Consider the following 21,930-nt stretch of genomic DNA (forward strand, 5'->3'; position numbering starts at 1 on the left):
CGGTATATAAATACATTTAAAAGTGCATTAATTTAAGCTGTTCAAGGAAGCAAGCACAACTCTGAAAAAACACTCAACAGAAGTTGGCTAGGGATCAAAACACAGCACCACAGATGCTGTTAAGTCCACTCCTTCCCTCTCTCATCTCTCTCCCCCTCTTCTCTCCCTCTCCTCCTCTTCTCTCTCCACCCCTACTCGTCTCTCTCCCCCCCTACCCGTCTCTCTCCCCCCCTACCCTCCTTCTCTCTCCCCCCTCCTCCTCTCTCTCCACCCCTACTCGTCTCTCCCCCTCTCTCTTCACCCCTCCTCCTCTCTTTCCACCCCTCCTCCTCCGCTCCCCCCTCTCCTCGTCCTCTCTCACCACCCCTCCTCCTCTCTCTCCCCATCCGCTCTCCCCCTCTCTTCACCCCTCCTCTCCTCTCTACCCCTCCTCTCCTCCTCCGCTTCCCCCTCAACTCCTCCTCTCTCTCCACCCCTCCTCCTCTCTCCCCCTCCGCCCTCCCCCTCTCCTCCTCTCTTCACCCCTCCTCTCCTCCTTTCTACCCCTCCTCTCCTCCTCCGCTCCCTCCTCCTCCCCACCTCCTACCTGTCTCTCTGCCTCTCCACCTCTCTCTCTCTCTTCCTCTTGACCTCCTCCCCTTCAATTCGCTGGAGGGATCCCCAGTCGCTACTATTTCCCATTGCCCTGCACTCAGGTGGCTTTAGTTTTTTAGTTTTGTATGGATTGGTCCCCCGTCTTATTCGAACAGCAGTGTGGGACTTGACGCATTGCCTGTCCCCCACAGTACCGCAGCGCAGAATTGTCAATGCCTGACAAGGCTTGCGAAAGGAAGGGGGAAAACAAGGAGTTCCAACTATTTCAGACCAGCAGAGCCAATCAGATGTATTCATGTCAGGGGAACAGATCTACACAAGACTACTACTGAGACTATAGCAGCACAGCACTACTGCTTCCTTAACCTCTAGCTATTCCTTACCCAACACAGCTTAAGCAAAGCAAGAGCCATTCTCCTTTATGTACCACAATGCCACCTGTGTTTTAGGAAGTTCTGTCTGGGCTCCACGTGGGTCGGTGTCGGGCCCAAGTTGCGCGCCTGTTGTGCAAATCTGTGAAAAAGCAACATTCCTGCTCTCATTACCTGCAGTGTTGCAATGGGGAAGTGCAAATGAATCCTGACTAGGGTGAGAATTGCTCTGCTGTCTTTTGTTTCAGCTGCTCGAGATCCGTCCGCACACCTCTTGCTACCTCCAGTTGTGTCTGTTTGTTTCATGGGAGAGCGTGAGTCTCTGTTTTTTTTTTTTACCTTTCTGCACATTTGAAAGTGTCATATTGAGGGGGCTGGGTAGTTAGTTTGGTAAAAAAGCATTTTTGTTGGGAAAAAAAACAGAGATAGAGGAAAAATACTGCTGGGTAGATAAGCAGAGTCAACACTGTTTACAAGACAAGGGTTCGAGCGGGTGGCAAACGGGCCTGCTGTAAAAAATAATCTCTTCAGAATGTTTTGCAAAAGCAGCCATGTGCCAGAGCAATACTTGCAGCATCAGGCTGAAGGAGGGAAACTTCAAGATAAGGTGAGACAAATCATCCAGTATGAAAAGCTTTTCTGCCATCATTGAAAGCCAAGTGCACAAAACACACCCAAGCACTTGTTTCACCTAAGACTTCCTAACTTTCTATTCTACCCACACTGAAAGACTGAAGGAGCAGAACCTTGTTAGTGTTGAGCAGGTGAGACTATGAGGGACCTGATACAAGTATTCAAAATCCTCAAGGACACTGAAAAAGTCAGCCCACCAGATTTCTTTAGAATGAACAGGGAAACACAAACCAGAGCACAAGAGGAAACAATGTAACAGTGTCAGTGTCTAAAACAGTGTCTAATCAAAAACAGGAGACACTTATTTACGCAAAGAGATTGTGGGAGTATGGAGTATGGAGCAAACTACCCCAGCCAAATTGTTGAAGCCAATACTCAATGTTTTAAAGTACTCTACTGTTTAAAATTATGATATGTCCTGTTCAGATGTCAAACCAGTGGTTCAATCACAGACAAACTGTGAAAATATAGAGGTAATTATCATGAGTTGAAACTGATTCAAACTCAGGACTGGAAAACAGAATTATGCTGTTTTAGTCAACACGCTGTGAATAAAAGCATCGCTGTTCCGGTAACACTATTATGAACTTTCCAGAAATATCCCTGTGTGTTTTTAACACCACAAGGTTGATCTTTTCGTTTCAAACAATGAAGATGTCAAGAACATCTGGCTGAGAAATTCAGAATTCCAGAAGGAATCCGCAGAGCGATCCTGAACTGCTTTTCACTCCACACAGACGGCATGACCAGAGTAACTGGGACATTAGGGAAAGCACATTCAGGGGGTGCTTCCTGAAACAGCAATTTCACCATAAAAGAAGTTACCAAACCACAGTGCACGAGACATGCTCAAAGCAACCTTTTTGGTTTTCTGTAAGGTTTTATCAACCTTTATTACCTATTTTGCGGGCTGTAGAAGCTGTGCAGTTACATTTGTAACTGATTATACAGCAGGGCATTTTACCAAGAGTGTAGTACTTTGCTCAAGGATGCTAAAGTAATGTCCCACCTAGGATTCGAACCCACGACCTGCCAGTGACCAGCCCTATTCACCACAGCTAATGCTATAATATCACGCTGTCATGCCTCATAACTTGCACTAGTGTAGAGTAACAGCAAAATAACTGCCGAGCTCATTCTTGTGTCACGGGCCAGGCAATAATCACAGCTCTCTCAAAGGCACTGCAGAGTGTACCCTCTCCGAATCTGGACCAGTTCACTTCCAGAAGATTCATCCTTATACTGCAAGACTCAGACCGTGACATCTGGACGTCAGGGAATTTAGCAGATACAATGGAGAGGAGGCCTTTTAACTCATCTAGCTAGCTAGCTAGCTAGCTTGGCTGCTAGGAGCTAATTGAACTCATCCAGCTCATTCTTGACTTGCTCAATACTCTTCTGACAGGCGCACCACTAGGCCTGGGTTTGAGCTGAGATGGGGGAAGGACCAAAGAGGGCCCTCCCATAATGTCAGGAGGAGGGGGCAGGCAGAAACGGGGTGAGGGATGAACGCAGGAGGAAATGTAATGTCTGTCTCCTGGAAACTGAATTAAGATTTCTAGTTGTTGTTTTTTTGTTAATATGATTTGTGTTCCATCTGTCAGGAAAGCAGTCTGAGGTGGGAGCCTGAGCACAGACATGAAGAAACAGCAGGGCACAGGAACTGCCACATAGCTCTGGGGGCACTGTTTATTACTGCACCATGCACGACACTGAGGAAATAAATATTTTAAAAAATTTCCCTGAGATCCCACACCTTCCACCCTTCCTAAAAAAAAGTGTGGATTAATGCAGATGAGTCCCCAATAATTACCGTCTTTCACTTTCACAACAGCTTTTACCCGTTTATCATTCATAGTAATTAGCTGCAAGCAGACGACCTGGGTGTTATCTGAAATTATTGATTATTTATGCTGCGAAATCTTATTACAGGGAAGTTGCAGTATTGTTGCTGTGAAAACAGATTTCACCCAACAGATAGCTGCTCCCAAGAGCCTCATACTATCCAACCCGGAGGAACCCACGATATAAGAGGTTAAGTGTCCCTGAAATCCACAGAATTGCTGCAATGAGACGGGGTGAACTGTCCGCAGATGGCTCTAGAATACCTTAGCCTTCCTTTACTGTGACTCACCATTCTCAGGAAGACAGACCCCTCAGCCAGCACCTCACAGGGCTAACTGATGCCCCAGGGGACTGCAGTGAGCTAAGAGGATTCAACCCTCAGGCTCTCTGGCAGAGTCAACCCTGACAACTTCTGTCAGCTCAGCGCTGTACACAACCCGCCGGAACAAGTCAAGTCTCTGCGAACATTCATGGAACGGCTTGGTGAGATCGTAGGATAAGTACGGAAGAGTCACAAACAAGTGAAGGCCATGCAACACATCGAAAAAAAACGTTTGGTCTGTAGTAGCTGAGTGATCCCCGAGTGTTTTTTGAAACACTAACCACATTGAAGGGTAAGTTAGTGACTCATCAAACAATGAAGAGGCTAAACATGCTCTGTTTCATTTGTAAAGGGCTTGAGCCGCACAGACAACAATACAACAGCTGTAGTGTATGTAGTGCCTATGTCAACGACATTCACCCCACCTCAGTAAGCCTTTTCAAAGACAGACATCCCATGGAAAGGGGGTGAAAACACTGAAACTGGCTGAGTCTTGTGTTCTGTTGGCAGGGGAACCACAGAGAAGAGCCCTTTTGGTGGCAAAGCTCGGCTCGGCTGGTATCTCAACACCGGCCTACGGGAGCAAGAGAATACTCACAACTGGAAGAAGGAGGCAGGGCTGGAAATCAGACAACATGTTCAGAGAGGGACTCACAGAGATTTTCTACTTCAGGTTGAGCACAAGACATACAGTAACAAAAATCACGATGAAAGGATGGAGACAGTCGCTGTCAAACACCAGCAGGCATGGTTTCCAAGTCCTACGGCCGGCGGAAATCCTACCTGGGATATCTGCGGGAAGAGGCTGATGGCCAGGGGCAGCGCGAGGCCAAAGGAGGCGAGGCACACCAGGCTGTGGACAGGCAGGACCAGCCTCTGGTGGGCCCGGAGCAGAGGGAGCCTGGAAGGACACAGGAACACAGCTGTGACCACGCACGTCCGTCGGCCTCTCTCACACAGCCCGCTGCTTCCTCCTTTCTATCACAAATCGTTGGGCTCGGGACCACATGTTTAGCCAGCGAGAGTTTATTTTCCGGGTCCTGTAACTCTGTGCGGGCCTGGGCCACGCAGCACGACGGGGGGGCCTGCGGCGTGTTTCTGAGCCCGCTCGCTCCTCAGCAGCTAGGCCAGCGAAACGCACGTAGAGGCCCTTCCTTTGTCTCTCACTCGCCTCTCATGGCGCTCATGGAAGTGTAATTCTGCCTGCATTCATTCTTCTGGTTCGCTTCGTTTTTAATTCTGCCCTCCCTTGCTCTCCCCCACTCTCTCTATAAATATAAATGATTCCTCTCCGCATCGCGCTCTAATTGCTGTCCTGCCCTCGCCCGGTGCTCTCGGGCCGAGCAGCAGCCCAGTCTGAGCTAATCCCCAGCGCTTGTGTGGGTGTGAGCGCACAGCGGGATGCTCACCAAATCCTGCTCGCCTGCCACTAATGCTGCAGCCTAATTAAGGGGAGTTGTGGCTTGATAAAGAAGCTAATTAACACTTAGGGGTGTAATATCTTAATTGGGGGAAAAAATCATGAGGAGAAAAAAAAGTTATGTACAAAAGTGAATTAATCCACAAGAAAAAAAACATCTTTATTTCTCACTCTGTGTAGGTGTGTGTGTTCTGGCATTTCATCGGAGTTTTAATCTTTATGATCAGCAGACGTGAATATAGTGCGAGTGGTGACCCAAACTCTTTCATGAGACAGAGGGGACAGAGGTCCTCCCAGGTCTCAGGTGCCTGCTGCCTCACAGCTGAGGCTGCCCGCAGGTGTGACAGCATGACTCTGCTCACAACTGTGCAGCACTGAAGATACATTTTCATAGCATTGCATGTTCACCATAAGTGTAATGCCAGAAAATTGCTATGAGGGCATACTGTGTATCCTCATATTTCTGTCCAGAAATAATAGGTCATTTCCATTGGAAAACTCTTTACACCAGCTCGTTTTACCCAAAGTCTGAGGTGGCAGGAGTATGGATAGCAGAAGTTGCACGTACTGGTTCAAACAAGATGCTATTGCACTAGTGAACCTTGTGATTTTTGTAGGAGAGAAAATGCATCCTCCCTGCAGCAACACTTTAACAGCCATGCCAGCAAAAGCCAGGCAGAGGTTGCTCAGGCTGAGCACTGTCCTCCAAAACCCAATGGCAACACGCCCTAATCAGGGACTGTGGGCGCCAGCAGAAACAGAGCTCACTCCACAGCCCTGCGAGGCGGCCTTGTGGTGGTGTACAGAGAGTTCAAAACCAGAGCAGGAAGAAAAGGGGAGAAACTCCATGAACTCTGGAAACAGGGAATGTCTTGGTGAGCTAAGATGGGCTCCGTGTTTTTCTGGATGGAAGTCAGAGATACGTCAGGAACCACAGCATCTGTAACCCCCAGAACACAAAGAAAGGCAACTTAATGACAAGTACGTGACTGCAAGCGTGGTGTTTGTCCAGTACTGTCATCTTGCTGCTGCCAATGCCAACTACTTGCTGGCTTCTACCGTACACTAATGTTTTAGGCAAGAAACAGGAAAATGCAACAGCTCCTACCATTAAAAAAAGCAATAGCCACCAAGATGTTAAGAAAATTCTTTCCTAATATAAAAATCATTCTACGTAAAAAGGAAACCAGATATATCTGGTAGCTCAGATTCCTGATCTAGTTCTGCTTCTAAGGGTAGTGGATGTTTTTAACAGACCTTCCCCGAGCCTCGCTGACAGCGTGACACTCCTCTCCTCATCGCTGTCATTAGCCCTGCCTGCTTGTCAGCACTCTAATCCATCTCAGAGGGCAAACACGTCAGCCACGCTCCATTGAGAGCCACTGAGAGTGAACGGGCTAGGGAGTCCACAGTCACCCTGCCGGCTGCCTTGCGGTTTTCAGTTTCATGTAGGAAAAAAAAACGACAACAAAGACACCTTCAAAAAGGTACGTGTTTCACAGTGCTCCCCACCCACATCAGAAACCTGCAGGTCGGGTGGAAGAGGAGAGTCCCCTGTGCTTCCCTGGGCCGTGTGTATGGGGGCCATTTAGGCAAAGTGCTGTGAGTGTCGTGGGACAGAGTGTGCTCTGGTGAAGAGCTCATGATCACGGGCGTCCCAGGCCTCGTTCCAACGCGAGCACGAACCACAGCTGCCATCTAGAACCCGCGGGCCCGTGAGGAGGCTGGAATCCGCCAGTACTCATCTCCGTGGGCTGGAACGTGAAGGGCTTGAGGAGACGGGACACGTACTTCTCCAGGAAGGCCATGACGAGGGGAGGCAGGACGAGGATGGGCATGGGCAGCACCACGCGGGTCAGGGCGGTCTCCAGCAGGGCCTGCGGACGGCAGGAGGCCATGAGGGATGCAGCAGACACACTAACGCTCTCGCTGCTGAGCCTGTTCCTGTCCAGTGTCTTTTTTAAATGAACAGGAATGACTCTTCCAGCATGATCCTTTCAGTGCAAAACAACATCCTGCCCACACCCTTGTTCTCTTCCTAAACCCAGTATTAACTCTAATCCCAGCCAAAATACCAGCTTTACCCCTAATCCTACCCCACGACTAACCCTCACCTCAACCACAGCGCTTTATCCAAATCCGACCTGAACTCCAGCTGTAGTCCCAAACCCTACAGTAAAACTAACCTCAAAACCAGGCTTGCAATTAACTCTAAACCAACACTAACTTTAGTCCTAGCCCATTCATCAGTGCTGTCCAGTCCAGTTTCTAGTGGGTAGGTAAGTTTGCAGTTTGCAGCTCTTAGTGACCTAAATCAACTGATTATTTTGTTTATTTGTACCAATTGATGGATTTCTCTCAGCTTTTAGATGCTGTTGTTTGAAAAAATTGTGGAAAGTGTGCAGATACTAGCTCTATCTTCAGATGTAACTCCATGCTAACCTTAATACCAACAACTAATGACAATTCAAACCATAAAACTAACAATAACCTCACCTCAAGACCAGACATGAACATTAGTCCCAAAACTTACCCAATTCATCAACCTAAACCTAGTTATATTAATATTTCTACCCTTAAACCCAATGCTAGCTCCAAAATTACACTTAAAGCAGTCCTTAACCAGAACTTTAATGCCAACCCAAACTACCCACAATAACCCAACCCGGACCCAATACGAGCTCTAACTCTAATCACAACCCCAGCCCCAGTCCTCACTAGGGACCGTTTTCACTTGTATCTACATACACATTTTGCAGCAATTTTGGAAGAGCCCACGATGTTTCCACTGGAGTCCCTCACATCGATCCCTTCTGCCAGCTCGGTGTGCCTCATGAGCACAACGTTGCAGATGTTGGCGCTGGCTGTAGACGGGCAGGAGAAAAGCTGGTTAGTGCTGAGAGAGACCTCCAGGACATCTTCTGATCGCTTTACAGTACCTCTTTGTGTGATCTGTGATGGACAGGTGTCCAATCAGGGTGTAATTGAATGAAGAGAGCCCTGTGATGGACTGGAGTCCCATCAGGGTGTAATTGTTGAAGCAATTACATCAATTACACCCTGTTGAGATAGCAGGTCAAACTGTACAAACATGAGAAAACAGTGACTTTTCAGGAAAACTGGAGAAATCTAAGAAATCAGGAATGGATTTTAGAGCTGCCATATGCAGCACATCAGCATAACTCTATCACTCTATCCTGTTTACCAATTTGATCAATAAAAAGAAATTAAACGTATCACAATAATTTCACCTAAATTAAAACATTCTGGTATTATACAAGCTTAAAGCACCACCAACATTTTAATCTCCTCAATTAATATGATAATAAACCTCTTTGGAAATAAAGTAAAAAATAGCAGCACCACTCTACCTTGATGCCAAAACCACAGAAGAGTAATTACCCAGTGAGTCTCTGGTAACCTCGACTGAACATTATGCCAATTATGAGACAAATTGCATGGGAAAGCAGAAAAGCAAGTGCTGTTGATTTAATTAGGAGTTGGGCAAACAATTTAATTACTGCCATTGAGCTGGGGTTATAGTCCTGGGAAAAAAACGAATGCCACTGGGGGCGGAGAGGTGTGAGAGGAAGGGAAAGGGAGAGTGTGGGCAGGCAGGCAGGTGGAGACAGTACCGAGGCCCTCGGCTCCAATGTTATCTTCACAGCAGGCAGCTCAGTGAGATTCATGCTCAGGAAAAGGTAGTACCACATGAACCCGACCACACAGGCACTGCGACTGCTTTCCAGTACTAATGACATAGTAAGGACTGGGCCATTCTGGATGGGACAGGTCATTTCTACCCTCTGTCCGATGTTTTGGTAGGGTAGCACATTTAGTAAAAATAAAAATCCATCCCGAGATCTTCACTGCCAGCTGTCTTAGACAATCCTGTGACAGTCTCGGTGAAGCAGAGCACAAGGAAGAACACACCCTAAACAAGACGCCATTCCATCGCACGGCTCACAGATACACACACATACAGGGGGCAAATTAGAGACACCAATTAACCTGTACAGCGAGCAAGTTTTGGACTGTAAGAGGAAGCTACAACACATGAAGAATGGGGGAACTTGCAAACTCCACACAGAAAACGTTCCAGCCCAGAATCGAACCCGGGACCCCAAAGCTGCGAGGCAGCAGTGCTAACAGCACTCCCCTGTCTATGTACTATCCTTAGCAGAATTTCTACAATAACCTGCAGCTGACAGCTCATGTAGTTGGAGTGTCTTTCTCCCCTGTTTATGTGTTGTCCCCCCTCTTGCAGATCAGGGGTCTTCCACAGGTGCACGTTCCAGGCCACTCTGTGGCAGGATTTTGTTATAACCAGCTCCTTAATTATGTAATTGAGCTGCTAAAGAATTTATACTAACAGCCTTTGAAATGTGTTCCACACATCCTTAAAACTGTTGCTGCTACAAACCTGGCAAGGAACAGCTTAGGTGTGAAGAAGAACTAATTAAAATTACATTTCTTGTTTGATATTTTCTTTCAATGCACCAGCAGTTTTTTTCTTTTTTTTTTTTAGGAAAACACAGAGGGAAGCAAACCGATTTGGAAAGGCATCTCAGATGTGTGCCTACACCCACAGCACCGAGAGAGAGAATTAAGAGTTACTAAGAGACATCTGAGCTCTATCCCTAGTAGCAATTACCAGCCTCCGGAGAATGACTAACAGGCAGCGAAAGTAGAACAAATACTACCCCCAGCCCTGGTGTTTGAAGTGATTATTGCATCAGTGCCAGGAGCGCGGCCCAGGCTAGGTCAGGGCCAGGTGGCCTTGCTGAGAGATTCCCAAGAACCTTGAGCCACTGGGTGCCCCATTGCTCCACAATATCCAGATATTCCGAATCTATGTGGTATGACCTGTTTGCATGTCCTTGCTTTGCCAGTAGCTGTCACAGCATGCTGGAAAACTGTAGCTCAGTAACTTCATGGCCTCTGGTCTCTGTAGCACACCAAGCTGATGGCCAGGGCCTGCTGGACAATGCTGCAGCCGAAGAGCTGTGTCCGCCTTCATTGATCCAGTTACTGTCGCACTGATGAAATGGAATATTCCCTATGTCTCTCCATGTCCTGGACACAGGTGGAGCTACTGCATGCATGTGCATCTTTGCACACATAAACCGTTCAGAACTGTCAAAAGAATCAACTGCTACTTAATGTTATTTGTATTTTCTAATACATAAATGTAAGAAAGAATAAGACTGTCTAAAGACTACTTGTGTTTTCATTAAGAAATAACGCTAAATAAGAGTGCACATGTTGCCAGTAATATTGTTTGTTGCTCTTTTGGTTTATTCCATGCAAATTACGAAAAAATTGGTTTTAACTTCACAGGTTCTGATTTTGTACATCATACACCACAGTCACCGTTATTCACATCATGCTGAAAGGTGAGACTAAGAGAGATGCAAGACCATTAAATAAATAAAGTAGCTAAGTATCTATAAGAACAGGGAACATATTCATTACAATGGCTCCTGATGTTTGAAAAGTAAAGCAAGTACATACCCACAGCTGGGAAGGGCACAAATCTCTGGATCAGAACCCGGGTTGCTGGGCTAAACTTGCTGGCTCTCTGGACCAGCATATTGAGTCCAACCTACACAGACACATACACCGAATCATGTAAGGACAAGGAAAGGACAATCTGAACACCAGCTAGAGTGCATATTAACAGACCGTCTTCTCATGTGGATGAACACCTCTGAGCTCAGTTTGCAGCTTTAGATTTTAAATTATTAAGAAAGATACTGAATGACAAAGATAGGCACCTAATATAAACCTTATGTGAATACATAATTGTCAAGAATGGGAACAACGTTTATCAATTTTAATATTGTGTCTGAGTCTGTCACTCTGCATTTACCCCTGTCTGTCTCTCCTGTGTCTGTAGACTAAAGTTAGTTACCCCCATCTGTCCCTCTTGTGTCTGGTAGTCTGCTGACACCCCTGTCCCTCCCTCCCATCTCTGTTAATCTGCTGTTACCCCTGTCTGTCCCTCTTGTGTCTGTCAGTCTGCAGTTACTCTTGTGTCTGTCAGCCTGCTGTTACCCCTGTCTGTCTCTTCTGTGTCTGTCAGTCTGCAGTTACTCCTGTCTGTCTCTTCTGTGTCTGTCCCTCTTGTGTCTGTCAGTCTGCAGTTACCCCTGTCTGTCCCTCTTGTGTCTGTCAGTCTGCTGATACCCCTGTCCCTTCCCCCTGTCTCTGTTAGTCTGCTGTTACCCCTGTCTGTCACTTCTGTATCTGTCAGTCTGCAGTTACTCGTGTCTGTCAGTCTGCAGTTACCCATCTGCCCTGTCAGTCTGCAGTTACCCCTGTCTGTCCCTCTTGTGTCTGCCAGTCTGCAGTTGCCCCAGTATGACCTTCCTTTGTGTGTTAATCTGCAGTTACCACTATCTGTCCTTCTTGTCTGTTTTTCTCAGACCCATACAGAGGGCCTCCTCACCCAAGCACAGAGCACATGAAGGCAGTCAGGCACAGCAGAGCAACGTTTGTTGTTATGACAACTTGGGCCACAAAAGAAGAAGCCTAATTTACACTAAATTAAGAGATTCGCTTTGGAGGCATCTCTGCAGTCAAAATATTTTACCCAGAGAAGGTAACAATAAACACATTTCCCGTTGCTATTTTCTGACTGAAAGTGCTGTAAATTCTGTATTTGCTCAATTTTCAAATACCTGAATCACAAAGCCTGTACTGCCAGAGACATTCGCTGTAAACAAAATAAGCTGAATACTGGTAAAACAGTAGCTTTTGGAACAGTGAAATCTGAAGAAAATATCTGGTTAAATGTTTACATTTCTTAGTGTTTAAATAAACATTCTACATAGATATTCTACATAACCATGAATATCTATGGCATTAATGTTAAAAAAGTTTTTTTCCTTCTACAAATTCACTTCCTCACTACACTCCGCAAAGTTAAGGCTTTTACCGCTCAGGTTCTACTTTAATCTTGCGTAGTGCAGCCAAAATGTTTATTTGTTTTACACGCTTCACTTACAAACTACAGCACTTGGGGAGAAGCTAAAGTGAAACGAGCTTGACTGAGAAGGTAGATTTCATATCAAAACTTTGTCCATTTTACCATAAAAAAATGTTCCTGTTTTATTTTGGCAAGGAATATAATTTCCTCACCTTTGAAATTCCCATGCCTTTAGTGCTTAATGGCTACAAATCTGTAAGGATGCAAAATAAGCCCATTTTCTCTCTGTTTTATATCACCCCCTGTATGTGTGAATCCATCATGCAGTTCAGTATAATCCAGCACTGTGCTGAGACAGAAAAGCACAGAGTTGTTTCCAGATCGCTCAACAGCTCTGCACTTGCCCTGGGTCTTGAGCTGATCTGTGGGTAATCGTGTCCTAATTAAAGAGCGCTAATCTTTAACCCCTGTGCACATGATCTGGCTCAGCCTTCCTGTGCTGAACCTGCTGGCTTCCCAGCTCTTCCCTCATTATCTCTCCCTGGGCTGGGCACAGGCCTGGGCTGGGCTCAGCATTAATTAGCTCCCTCATCTCGGGGCCGGCCGCTGCTCTTGGGCCTCTGCTCTCTAACAGGCCCTCACTGGGGGAAGCTAACTGGCTCGAAATGAGCGCTGTGATCAGTCAGCCGGGTGCAGAGGTTAGAGGAGATTCCCCTGGGAGCTGCAGGCTGTTTGCTCTGTCCCTCAGGGCCCAGGGGTGACAGGGACACCTCCCCCACGGACTGCACCTCACTCTGCCACCTCCTGTGGGACTCACTGCTGCCGTCTCTTAACTGTTGCGTTTCTTATACACTCATGTTCTAACTTTGGCTTTCCTCAAGCAATTTTTATTTTCAATGCCTCGGCCAGCTTCTCCTGCCCAGGGTGGTGCGTTTCTTCCCCCCCCAGTGTCGTCCCAGGCCTGCAGGGGAGGCTGTGCAGAGCCCCGGGCAGTCTGGAGCAGCAGCTGTAGAACGGAAAAGTGTCCGGCTTGACTCACCGCGATGGAGACCGCGCTGGTCACCGCCCCCACGTAGCCCTGGAGGAACCTGGACACTGGCGTGGGCTGCAGAGGACCAGAAACGCAAAGAATTGAGAAGGGCATTTGGTCTGGTGATGAGGGGTGAGGACCAATAGTTTCTAACCTCAAGCAATAAATGGGTTTGCAACAGCATATCCAAGCCAGAAAGAAATCCTGATAAGAAGGGGTCCTGCTTATTGTCTCAGATGTGAAGAAAATTACTCCACATGGAAATTCAATTCTAATGCTACACAAGAGAAAATAAAACCTGGAGTGCTATCCTCAACCTCTCTATTGTCAGGGACTATAAATCCAGTTACTGGAGCTGTTTTTGATATTCTGAGAAAAGCCTGTTATTGAGCACTGCTGCAGATGTTAGCTCAACCCATCACGGCTGGAGCTCTGCCCTGGCTGGCTCAGAACAGAGCTACCTGATCGCTCTGCGGCACAAGACCTTCTACACAGGACGCTGCTGAGATCAGACAGCCCATTTCAAACTTCCTAGAAGAGTCTGTGAAGTCCTTTCCCAATCACTGCTCTTATCTCCTGGAGCTGCTTCTGCCCTCCAGTCATATTTTCAGATCAAAATGATTTTTGCTCCAGCTGATCATCTTCAGTCAGCTGTGGCCAAAAGTGATGAAACACTTGACACATTTACATATTTAAAACCACATCCCACTGTCCCACATTTATTAACTATATACTGCACCATATGAATTCTACTGTAGTTACTCTCTACCATACTTGCTACTATACTGTACTTGCTCTCTGCACTCTAAACACCTGTAAGTGATCGTACTGCATTTATTACAGTGCTCACTAAATTATGTATAAACTGTATTACTGCAATTATTAATATTGTTATTGACAAGGTGGCAGAGTGGTTAGCAGTGCTGCCCCTGGCTTCACGTCTGGACCAGGGGACTTTGTATGCTTTTCCTGTGTTTGTGTGGGTTTCCTCTGGGTGCTCCTGTTTCCTCAAACAATCTAAAAGCATACTGGTAAGTTGATTGGCTTCCGGGAATAAAGGCCTGGTGTGTGTGCATGTCTGTTTGTGTCTGCGTGTGCCCTATGACCAGACTGGTGTCCCATCCAGAGGGTATCCTGCCTTGCGCCTGTTACTTGCTGGGATAGGCAATAATAATAATAATAGACAGTGGCGCTTCCAAAATGATGTTAACAGAACTGTAGGTTTTTTGTATGTGCTTTTATATATTTTGTAAAAAACAATCAGTTAAATGAACACTTTATTATCATGCTTGGCATCTTGTTCGTAGATCAGAGATGCTTATACATAAGGAACACTGTCCACATTAATCTGTGTGGCACAGGCACAACCTGACATCAGGCCGGGACTGAAGGACATGAGGCTTCACCCTAGAGGACTGAAGCGGTCAGATTTCACTGTACCTTGGTGGCGTTCCTGTTGGCGAAGTTCACACAGGCGTTGTGACTCTGGTTCAGCCACTGTGGAGAAAGGGAGTGTTAGCGCAGGTCCCACCCTGGCATCCCCACCTCTTCCTCAGAGCCGCTTTGGACACCGCTGGAGCACAGTCACTTGCTCCTAGTCACTACACAGCCTTCCGCTGTGACGAGGTGCAAAAACCAGACTGAGAACTGTGGTTTTCCACAGACACAAATATCCCACTCATGTGGGCGAGGATGGAAAACCCGGGAACCCACCTGCCAGAAAACCGTGGATGCCAGTGTCTGGTTGGGCAAAAGAAGGCCGACCACCTAAAAGAATCACGGGAAAGATCAGTAAAGGAGGAAAAAATGTCTTCCCTGTAGAGGACACTCAGTGGGGCTGGACTGAAGGAGGTGGACTGCGCCTTTCACTGCAGTGTCTCAAACAGGTCAGACGCTCCTTATCGTTTCTAAACACACCAACTTTTCACACTATACAGTGAACAAAAAAATAATTTAATTTAAAAGCATGTTCAACTTTAAGCTAATGAGATAGCTCATTTTTTTTCATTTCTGGAATCAAGTAAAAATGAATACTGGAATACTGAAAAAATGCTTACTATTGGTGTTCCAAATGGCACATAACCTGCAGACACAAAGACAAAAGAGTCGTCAACACCTGACAGCCGCCTTCTTTGGCTTTAACAGCACAGTGTAAAAGGAGAACTACAAGGCACTAAATCTGCAGTGGAGAGCTAGAAAGCATTTTATATAGTTTTTTTGGATAGTCATTTTAAGGCCCACTAAACATTTCCTTCTCTCTCTCTAACATAGCTCGAAAACATGGAACCCGCTGCTTTGAAACTGAAAAAAAACCATTTTAACCTTTCAAAGAATCTGATATCTATTGCTGGACGTGTGAAAATCCTGGTTTGGAAATTAAATCGTGCTGCTCAGATTTGCACACTCTAGGGTAAACAGGATTTTTAAGATTCATTTTACTTGTAAAACACTTAAGAAATAATAATCTGACATTGCCTTCAAATCCCATTAAATAATTGAATTTTGTATGCTTTGCTGGGAATAATAGGCTGACATGTCACAGTAACACTTTTCCACCCCCAGTGCAGCCACCCACCTGTGGGGCTGATGATGATTTTACTGAAGTCATCAACCTCCTAAAGAGTTCATTAGAGAACAAACCTGACAGGTGACCCTAACTAGTGCTGTACCTGACATCCGAAAGGGCATGAAAATCTTCTCCTCTGTATCGGGGTGCACGATTGCCTGCAATTACAGCTGGTATCAGAGAGATAATGAACTCAAATGCAGACCAAGGCATAGTTAAAATGACAAGTACTCACGAGAAAAGAAAATTCACACCAATTTGGAACATCTTACAATCTGCATTTGCCAAAAGGCAAACTAGCTCCTGGCACTAATGACAAGTTGAACAATATTATTAGTGCTATACAAATGGGCACTTCGAGCCATTAACATCTGACATGTCAGATATATTAAAAGAAACCTTTCCTCCACATGACTTTTGCATTTTGTAATACCAATAATACTTCTATGTATTCGTATAACATTTTTGATTGTCTCAGTGTACCAGAACACTCTCTCCAGGTGTACAGTGTTAGCCCAACTTCATAAAACTGTAGTTCCCAGGGAAGTTTGGAAAGTCCTTGGCTTAGCTTTCATGCTAGGTCTTGCATTGTCTATTGTAATCCTTTGCTGGTCTTCCCAGATCCCCAGCAGCAAAACTACAGGCTTTGTCGTCTTATTCAAAGACCCAGGAAACCATCAAGAGCCCATTCTGAATGATTTTACTAAATAGCGTGATGAGAATTCTCGTTGATGTTAAATGTTTTGTGAACAAAAGAAATATCATTGATTCAAAAAATGATCTTCGCTAAATAAATCATCGATAAACCCTAACGCACAAACCCCTCTACTGACCATGGTTTTGAATATGTCAAACTCAGAACAGAGGTTTGTGGGAAATTACCCAGCTATGTTGTTGAAGTCGGTACCCTGGCATCTTCCCTTGGATCGATTACCTACTGTAGTAACAGCCAACCAGGCTCAATGGGCCAAGTGGCCTCCTCTCATTTGTAAACCTGTTATGTTCTTATCATAAATAATTTAAGTACAGAGACCTCACCAACATGTATTTAGTAAGCATCTGTAAACTACACTGAAAGGACACCTCCTCTACAGTGCTGATCCAGCTCCTTCAGACCCTGTGCTTTAGGCCTGACAACGGCCTTCGTGAGTTCACAAGTGTCCGAGCAGATTGAGATCTGGAGATCTCAGAACACACTGACGTTTGTGTGCAGTAAAGTTGGGTAAATGTGCTGAGGTGCACTCTGGCCAGCGTCGCCATCTCACCTGCTTGATCTTCTGGGCTTCCCAGAGCTGAGGAGACACACACAAGAGGGAGAGAGTGGCGAGCACAGAGAGGAACCGATCAGTCAGACTGAAAAGAGCATAAAGACAAAACCGCACCCCACCACATCACCAACACCAGCACCATCCCCTCGAGCCCAGCTCTGTCCCCAACGCCCCTTCGCCAGCTTCCCTCAGCAACAGCTCCAAAATAAGAGCCAGGTCTAAAAGGGATCGCTAAAACCTGGTTTAAACTGGAATTACTAATTGTTAAACACTTTGTATAAAATGTATAGAGCATGACACTGAACATATAAAAATAAAGCAATACAGCCACTTTAATCAGGCTAAAAAATGTAACAATTATACTTTTTATGTTACTTTTTCTGAAAATCCGGCTGTATGTTTCTCTGAGTCATTTGGTTCATCGGAATACTGCAATGGAAGTTTCTGACAGTGACACAACTGATTCTAATACATTAAAAATGGTTTACTAACACTGGCACTACGCTTAAAAACACAGGTAGAAAGGTAAACCAACTGTTAAATAAAACACTTCTAAACACTGCTTTTCTGGAGCCAAGTCCCATGAACAGCTGGCTTCCCTTTACAGTCAAGGGGCCTGCTGGACTCTCAGCAGCGTGGGGGGTCACAGTGTCACTGTTCTGGTTGTATCGTGAGCCCTGTCTCCATGGTGACAGAATAAACAGTGAAGCACAAACCAGAAGGCACAAGAGGAGAGCACAGGAAAGCGCATTTAGAATGAAGAACAGTTGGTGCTTCTTTAAGCGAAGGGCTGTAGGTGACACGACTGGATGAGATCCTGGGATTGATTTAACTACTAACCACCAAACAGACCAGATAGGACAAATGGGCCCCTATGTTGGGCAGCATTTCTTGTGGTATTGAAGTTCGTATGACAGATCACTTCCACACTGGCTGCCCCTTTCTCACCTTTCAGAGCACTGACCTCTAACCTGTCAGACACCCGTGGCACACCCCAGTAAACTAGTGCGTAACAGGAACTGCTTTTCAGTAACTCCAAACTTAGCTGCTATAAAAACACACTAGATGCCTTTCTCAAACAAATATGCACAAGCAAGATTTCTGTTGCACCCATATTGCAGACTAAAGGGAAACAAAATTAGCACTCCTCACCAAAAACTGAGGAACCTCTTAGTTTAGACTCAACAGCAGAACCACGGTCATGCATTTCTGAATGGCTGGATAACAGCAGGCTCTGTACCTAAGGACAAGCCTGGACATGAACGCTCCCTCATTACTCCCTGACAGCTTGGATACAGCCAGGGACAGAGACCTTTGTTTGTTTGGGTTTTTATCTTGTAACTGGTGTATTGTATGTCTTCTTAGAAATAGTCACATGGTTACAGCAGATGCAGAAAAAATATTTTTTTAGAACAGCTCTGCTGTGCAAACGAATAAGCTGAAGAGAAGCTAAGAAGAAATTTAAAATTAGATCTCCTGATGACATTATACTCCACAGCTTCTTGTCACAAAACAACTAAGCAAACAACCCCATTTCAGGTGGTGAGCTGGAGAGGGCTCCAATAGACTCTGCACAGCGGGAAACTTACCTGCGCATCAGAGACCCCAGGGGGCAGCATTCCACATCTGAAATCATCCAGGAGCTTAACGCACTCCTTCAGACGGCTCTGCAACGAGAAACACACCCCCAGTAAGGCTTTGGAACTACACATAGACTCGTGCTGGGCAGCAAACAGAGAACAATCAATCGATCAATCAAGGTTTGTTTATCAATGCACGAACAGTACAGCATACAGCGGTGTTGTCAGCAATGAAATGCTTTGTCTGCGAGCTTGTTAAGAGGGATAGAAAAGTAGAAGGACAGGATTCGATTTTTATAGGGATTAGATTAACATTAGGATACAATAAATTACACAACTGCAATTTACAATACACAAGGAAGAAGTTATTTAGCACTCTTTGAATGTGTCCTGAGAGTACAAGTGACAGGAGGGCGCCGGTGCACCTGTCAGTTCAAGGACATTGCCTATTCGCCAGCAGCCATTTGGGTAACTGCAGCCGTCTGCTGTGGTTGGCTGTTAAGCAGTCTTACTGCCTGAGGGAAGAAGCTGTTACAAAACCTGGTGGTCTTGGTCTGTATACTTCAGTATCGCTTCCCGGATGGTAGTAGAGAGAACAAGTTGTCATTAGGGTGACTGGCATCCTTGAGGATAGACCTGGCCTTCTTGAGTAGATATCCTCGATGTTCGGGAGTGTCCACAGCACACTGTCCACAGCAAACAGAGCACACCCAAAACACAGCACACAGAGAAAACATTGTCCACAGCACACAGAAGACACTCAAAACAAAAGGATACACAGTCCACAACACACAGAGGACACACTGCCCACAGCACACTGAAGACACCCAAAACACAGAAGACACGCTGTCCACAGCACACAGTGGACACCATACACACTGTCCACAGTACAGAACCCAACTTTAATTAGCTCTCAGCAGGAGAGCACAGCCCCAGAGAGAGCAGAGCACATTCTCATTCCCTCATCCAACACCTTAAAAGACAGACTGTTAACACCCCTTAGGAGGTCTCTCTCCCTCTCTAACCACAGGCTGAGCTGGAGACGTTGTGTCCTGTTGGCACGGCAAGGGACAGACATGTATCCTCCCCAGGTCTGTGTCCTCATTTCAGACAAGACTCTTTACCTGTCCGTTTTCACACTTACAGGGCAGGTCTGCAACTTGACACAGAGTTGTAAATGAAAAAAATAATAGTCTAACAGGACAGTTAACGAAAGCAGCTTTTAAACTCTACAAACACTCTGTAGACATAGAGAAGGTTCTAAATCACAGCCTGACTGCCCCAGTTACTGGAGCCACTGCTGCATCTACCTTCTCCGAGAGGAAATCAACAGACACAAAAGGCTGGTAACAAAAATCTAAAAACAGCAGAGTGAAGTCCTTAAAATCACCTAGAGCATCTTAAAAAACAGTCTTTTTATTCAAGACATGCTTAGTACGATAACTGTTAGTTGTATCAATTTGTATTTTATTTGCTATTCATTTAGAATACGTGTTGATCCAGTACATTCTATGTACTTTTTTTCATTTAGTCTATGAAAACACCACACCATACATAACCTATACTGTAAACATACCCAGTCCAAAAAAATCTTTAGATTTCTGTCCACGTCACAAACAGAGGGAAATCGATACTGTGAAACGCTCTCGCTGATGTGTCAATGACCTTACTGAATCCAGAGTGCACTTATGTGTTATGTGTACCAGTGTGCCAGTTTGAGCAGGTTTTTCATGCTAAAGAGCTTGACAAGACTGCAGGAGGTATGCAGTCTCCTCCTGCAGAGGTACAGAGACAGCATCTCCTGGCACACCTGACACACCTATCAATGAGCAGCTAACATTAAAATATGTGGCTGAATATTTACATTCACTGTAGTTGCTAATAACTTGGATTTTGGTCCTTTCACGACATGTTTTTTATTCTACTGACAAACATGGGTTTTACTGTCTTAAGAAAAGGAGGCCGGAGACCCAGAAATGTCATGAAGCTTTTTTAGAAAGCAGTTACTGCTCAGTTTGTTTAGCCACATCCTTCAAGCCCAGACAGGGAGAGCTGAGAACACATCAGATGCTTAATTTTAGACCAGTCCAGTGAGCCTAGAAGCCTGCTTGGAGATCTGAGATACAATTCAAAAACACCTCTGGATTACCTGGCCATCATGTAGTGATTCCCTCGAAGAGCTGTGCAGCGAAACACAGACTTTTACATCCTGAAATCTACTTCAAGTGAACATGCCCCTGTACCGAAATCACTGAATTGAACTCAAAGTATCTTTTTGTTCTAATACATTCAAGCAAATGCATTGGATTTCACAGAAATAACATGTATATTGTACTTGTCAATCACATCAGTCTGACGGCCATAAATACAAGGTCTCTGACTGTAAAGCAAATGGATCAGTTCTGACTTTGCTGTCCCAGGACTTTTGGAGAGCACGGCGCTTCTATTCTGCCCTGTGCATGCACTCCGAGTGCTGGAGGGTGCAGGCAGGTTTCTTATGTGCCACACAGCAGGTTAAACAGGCCTGAGTGGCTGTGAATGCAGGCTGTGGTGCTCGCGGTCGAAGGCTCATTAGCGAGAGTACCAGGCTCTCTCTCTCATCCCCACACCTGTCAGCAGGCCAGCAGGGGCTGGGCACTTCCCTATCACAGCTTCATCACAGAGCGTCACCTTGTTTCAGGAGCCCCTCCATTAATTACAGTCACTGCAGATCATGCTAAAGCCCTCATTAAAGAGGGTGATAGCACATTTTCCAAATCACAGCCACAGCTTCGACTCCGGGAGCACAGCTGCTTTCCCATCTCCCCATCAAAACACCCAGCTGCTGTCTGCGGTCAACGAGGCGCCAGTCCTCACGCCATCCTACTCTGATCAAGAAGGCCGCCCCACAGCACACGAAACTCCACATCTCTTAGCATTAAATACCTGACCGGGAAGAGATCATGAAATCCAGGAACTGAAAGTACAAGTTTGTTACCAGCGTGGCCTTTAGTTCAAGTAGGTAGCTGCGTCAGCATGTGTAGGCTGCAAAGGAACGAGTAAAGGTTTATCCTATGCAGCCAGAATAGCTGCCAGAATCCTGACCAGGTCTAGTGCAAGTGATCACATTACTCCTATCCTGGAGTCCTTGCACTGGCTTCCGGTCAAATTCCGTGTAGACTTTAAAATCCTCATGCTCACTTATAAGGCTCTGCATGGCTTGGCACCTCAGTACCTGTCTGAACTATTATCGCCCTACTCCCCACCTCGCAACCTCCGCTCTTCTAATTCTGCTCTCCTTACTGTCCCCCAAGCCCGTCTACATTGTTTGGGTGACAGGGCCCTTTCCTGTTATGCCCCCAAGCTCTGGAACTCTCTCCCCAAGGATATC

The 21,930-nt window shown here is 45.9% G+C and overlaps 1 protein-coding gene across 1 annotated transcript in view; it reads right to left on the bottom strand.

Moving 5' to 3' along the window:
* Positions 1–21,930, bottom strand: part of sfxn5a (sideroflexin 5a) — a 41,125-nt gene that overhangs the window by 10,159 nt on the left and 9,036 nt on the right. The window contains exons 3-13 of the mRNA XM_088919115.1: positions 18,570–18,647; positions 16,978–17,004; positions 15,816–15,870; positions 15,204–15,229; positions 14,860–14,913; positions 14,587–14,643; positions 13,156–13,221; positions 10,700–10,790; positions 7,934–8,049; positions 6,977–7,062; positions 4,549–4,666 (exon numbers count right to left, since the gene is read on the bottom strand). Of these exons, the coding sequence (XP_088775241.1) occupies positions 4,549–4,666; positions 6,977–7,062; positions 7,934–8,049; positions 10,700–10,790; positions 13,156–13,221; positions 14,587–14,643; positions 14,860–14,913; positions 15,204–15,229; positions 15,816–15,870; positions 16,978–17,004; positions 18,570–18,647 (774 nt within the window). The remainder of the gene's footprint in view (positions 1–4,548; positions 4,667–6,976; positions 7,063–7,933; positions 8,050–10,699; positions 10,791–13,155; positions 13,222–14,586; positions 14,644–14,859; positions 14,914–15,203; positions 15,230–15,815; positions 15,871–16,977; positions 17,005–18,569; positions 18,648–21,930) is intronic.

Source organism: Atractosteus spatula, chromosome 1 (genome assembly GCF_055471065.1).
Source record: "Atractosteus spatula isolate fAtrSpa1 chromosome 1, fAtrSpa1.hap1, whole genome shotgun sequence".
Lineage (NCBI taxonomy): Eukaryota > Metazoa > Chordata > Actinopteri > Semionotiformes > Lepisosteidae > Atractosteus > Atractosteus spatula.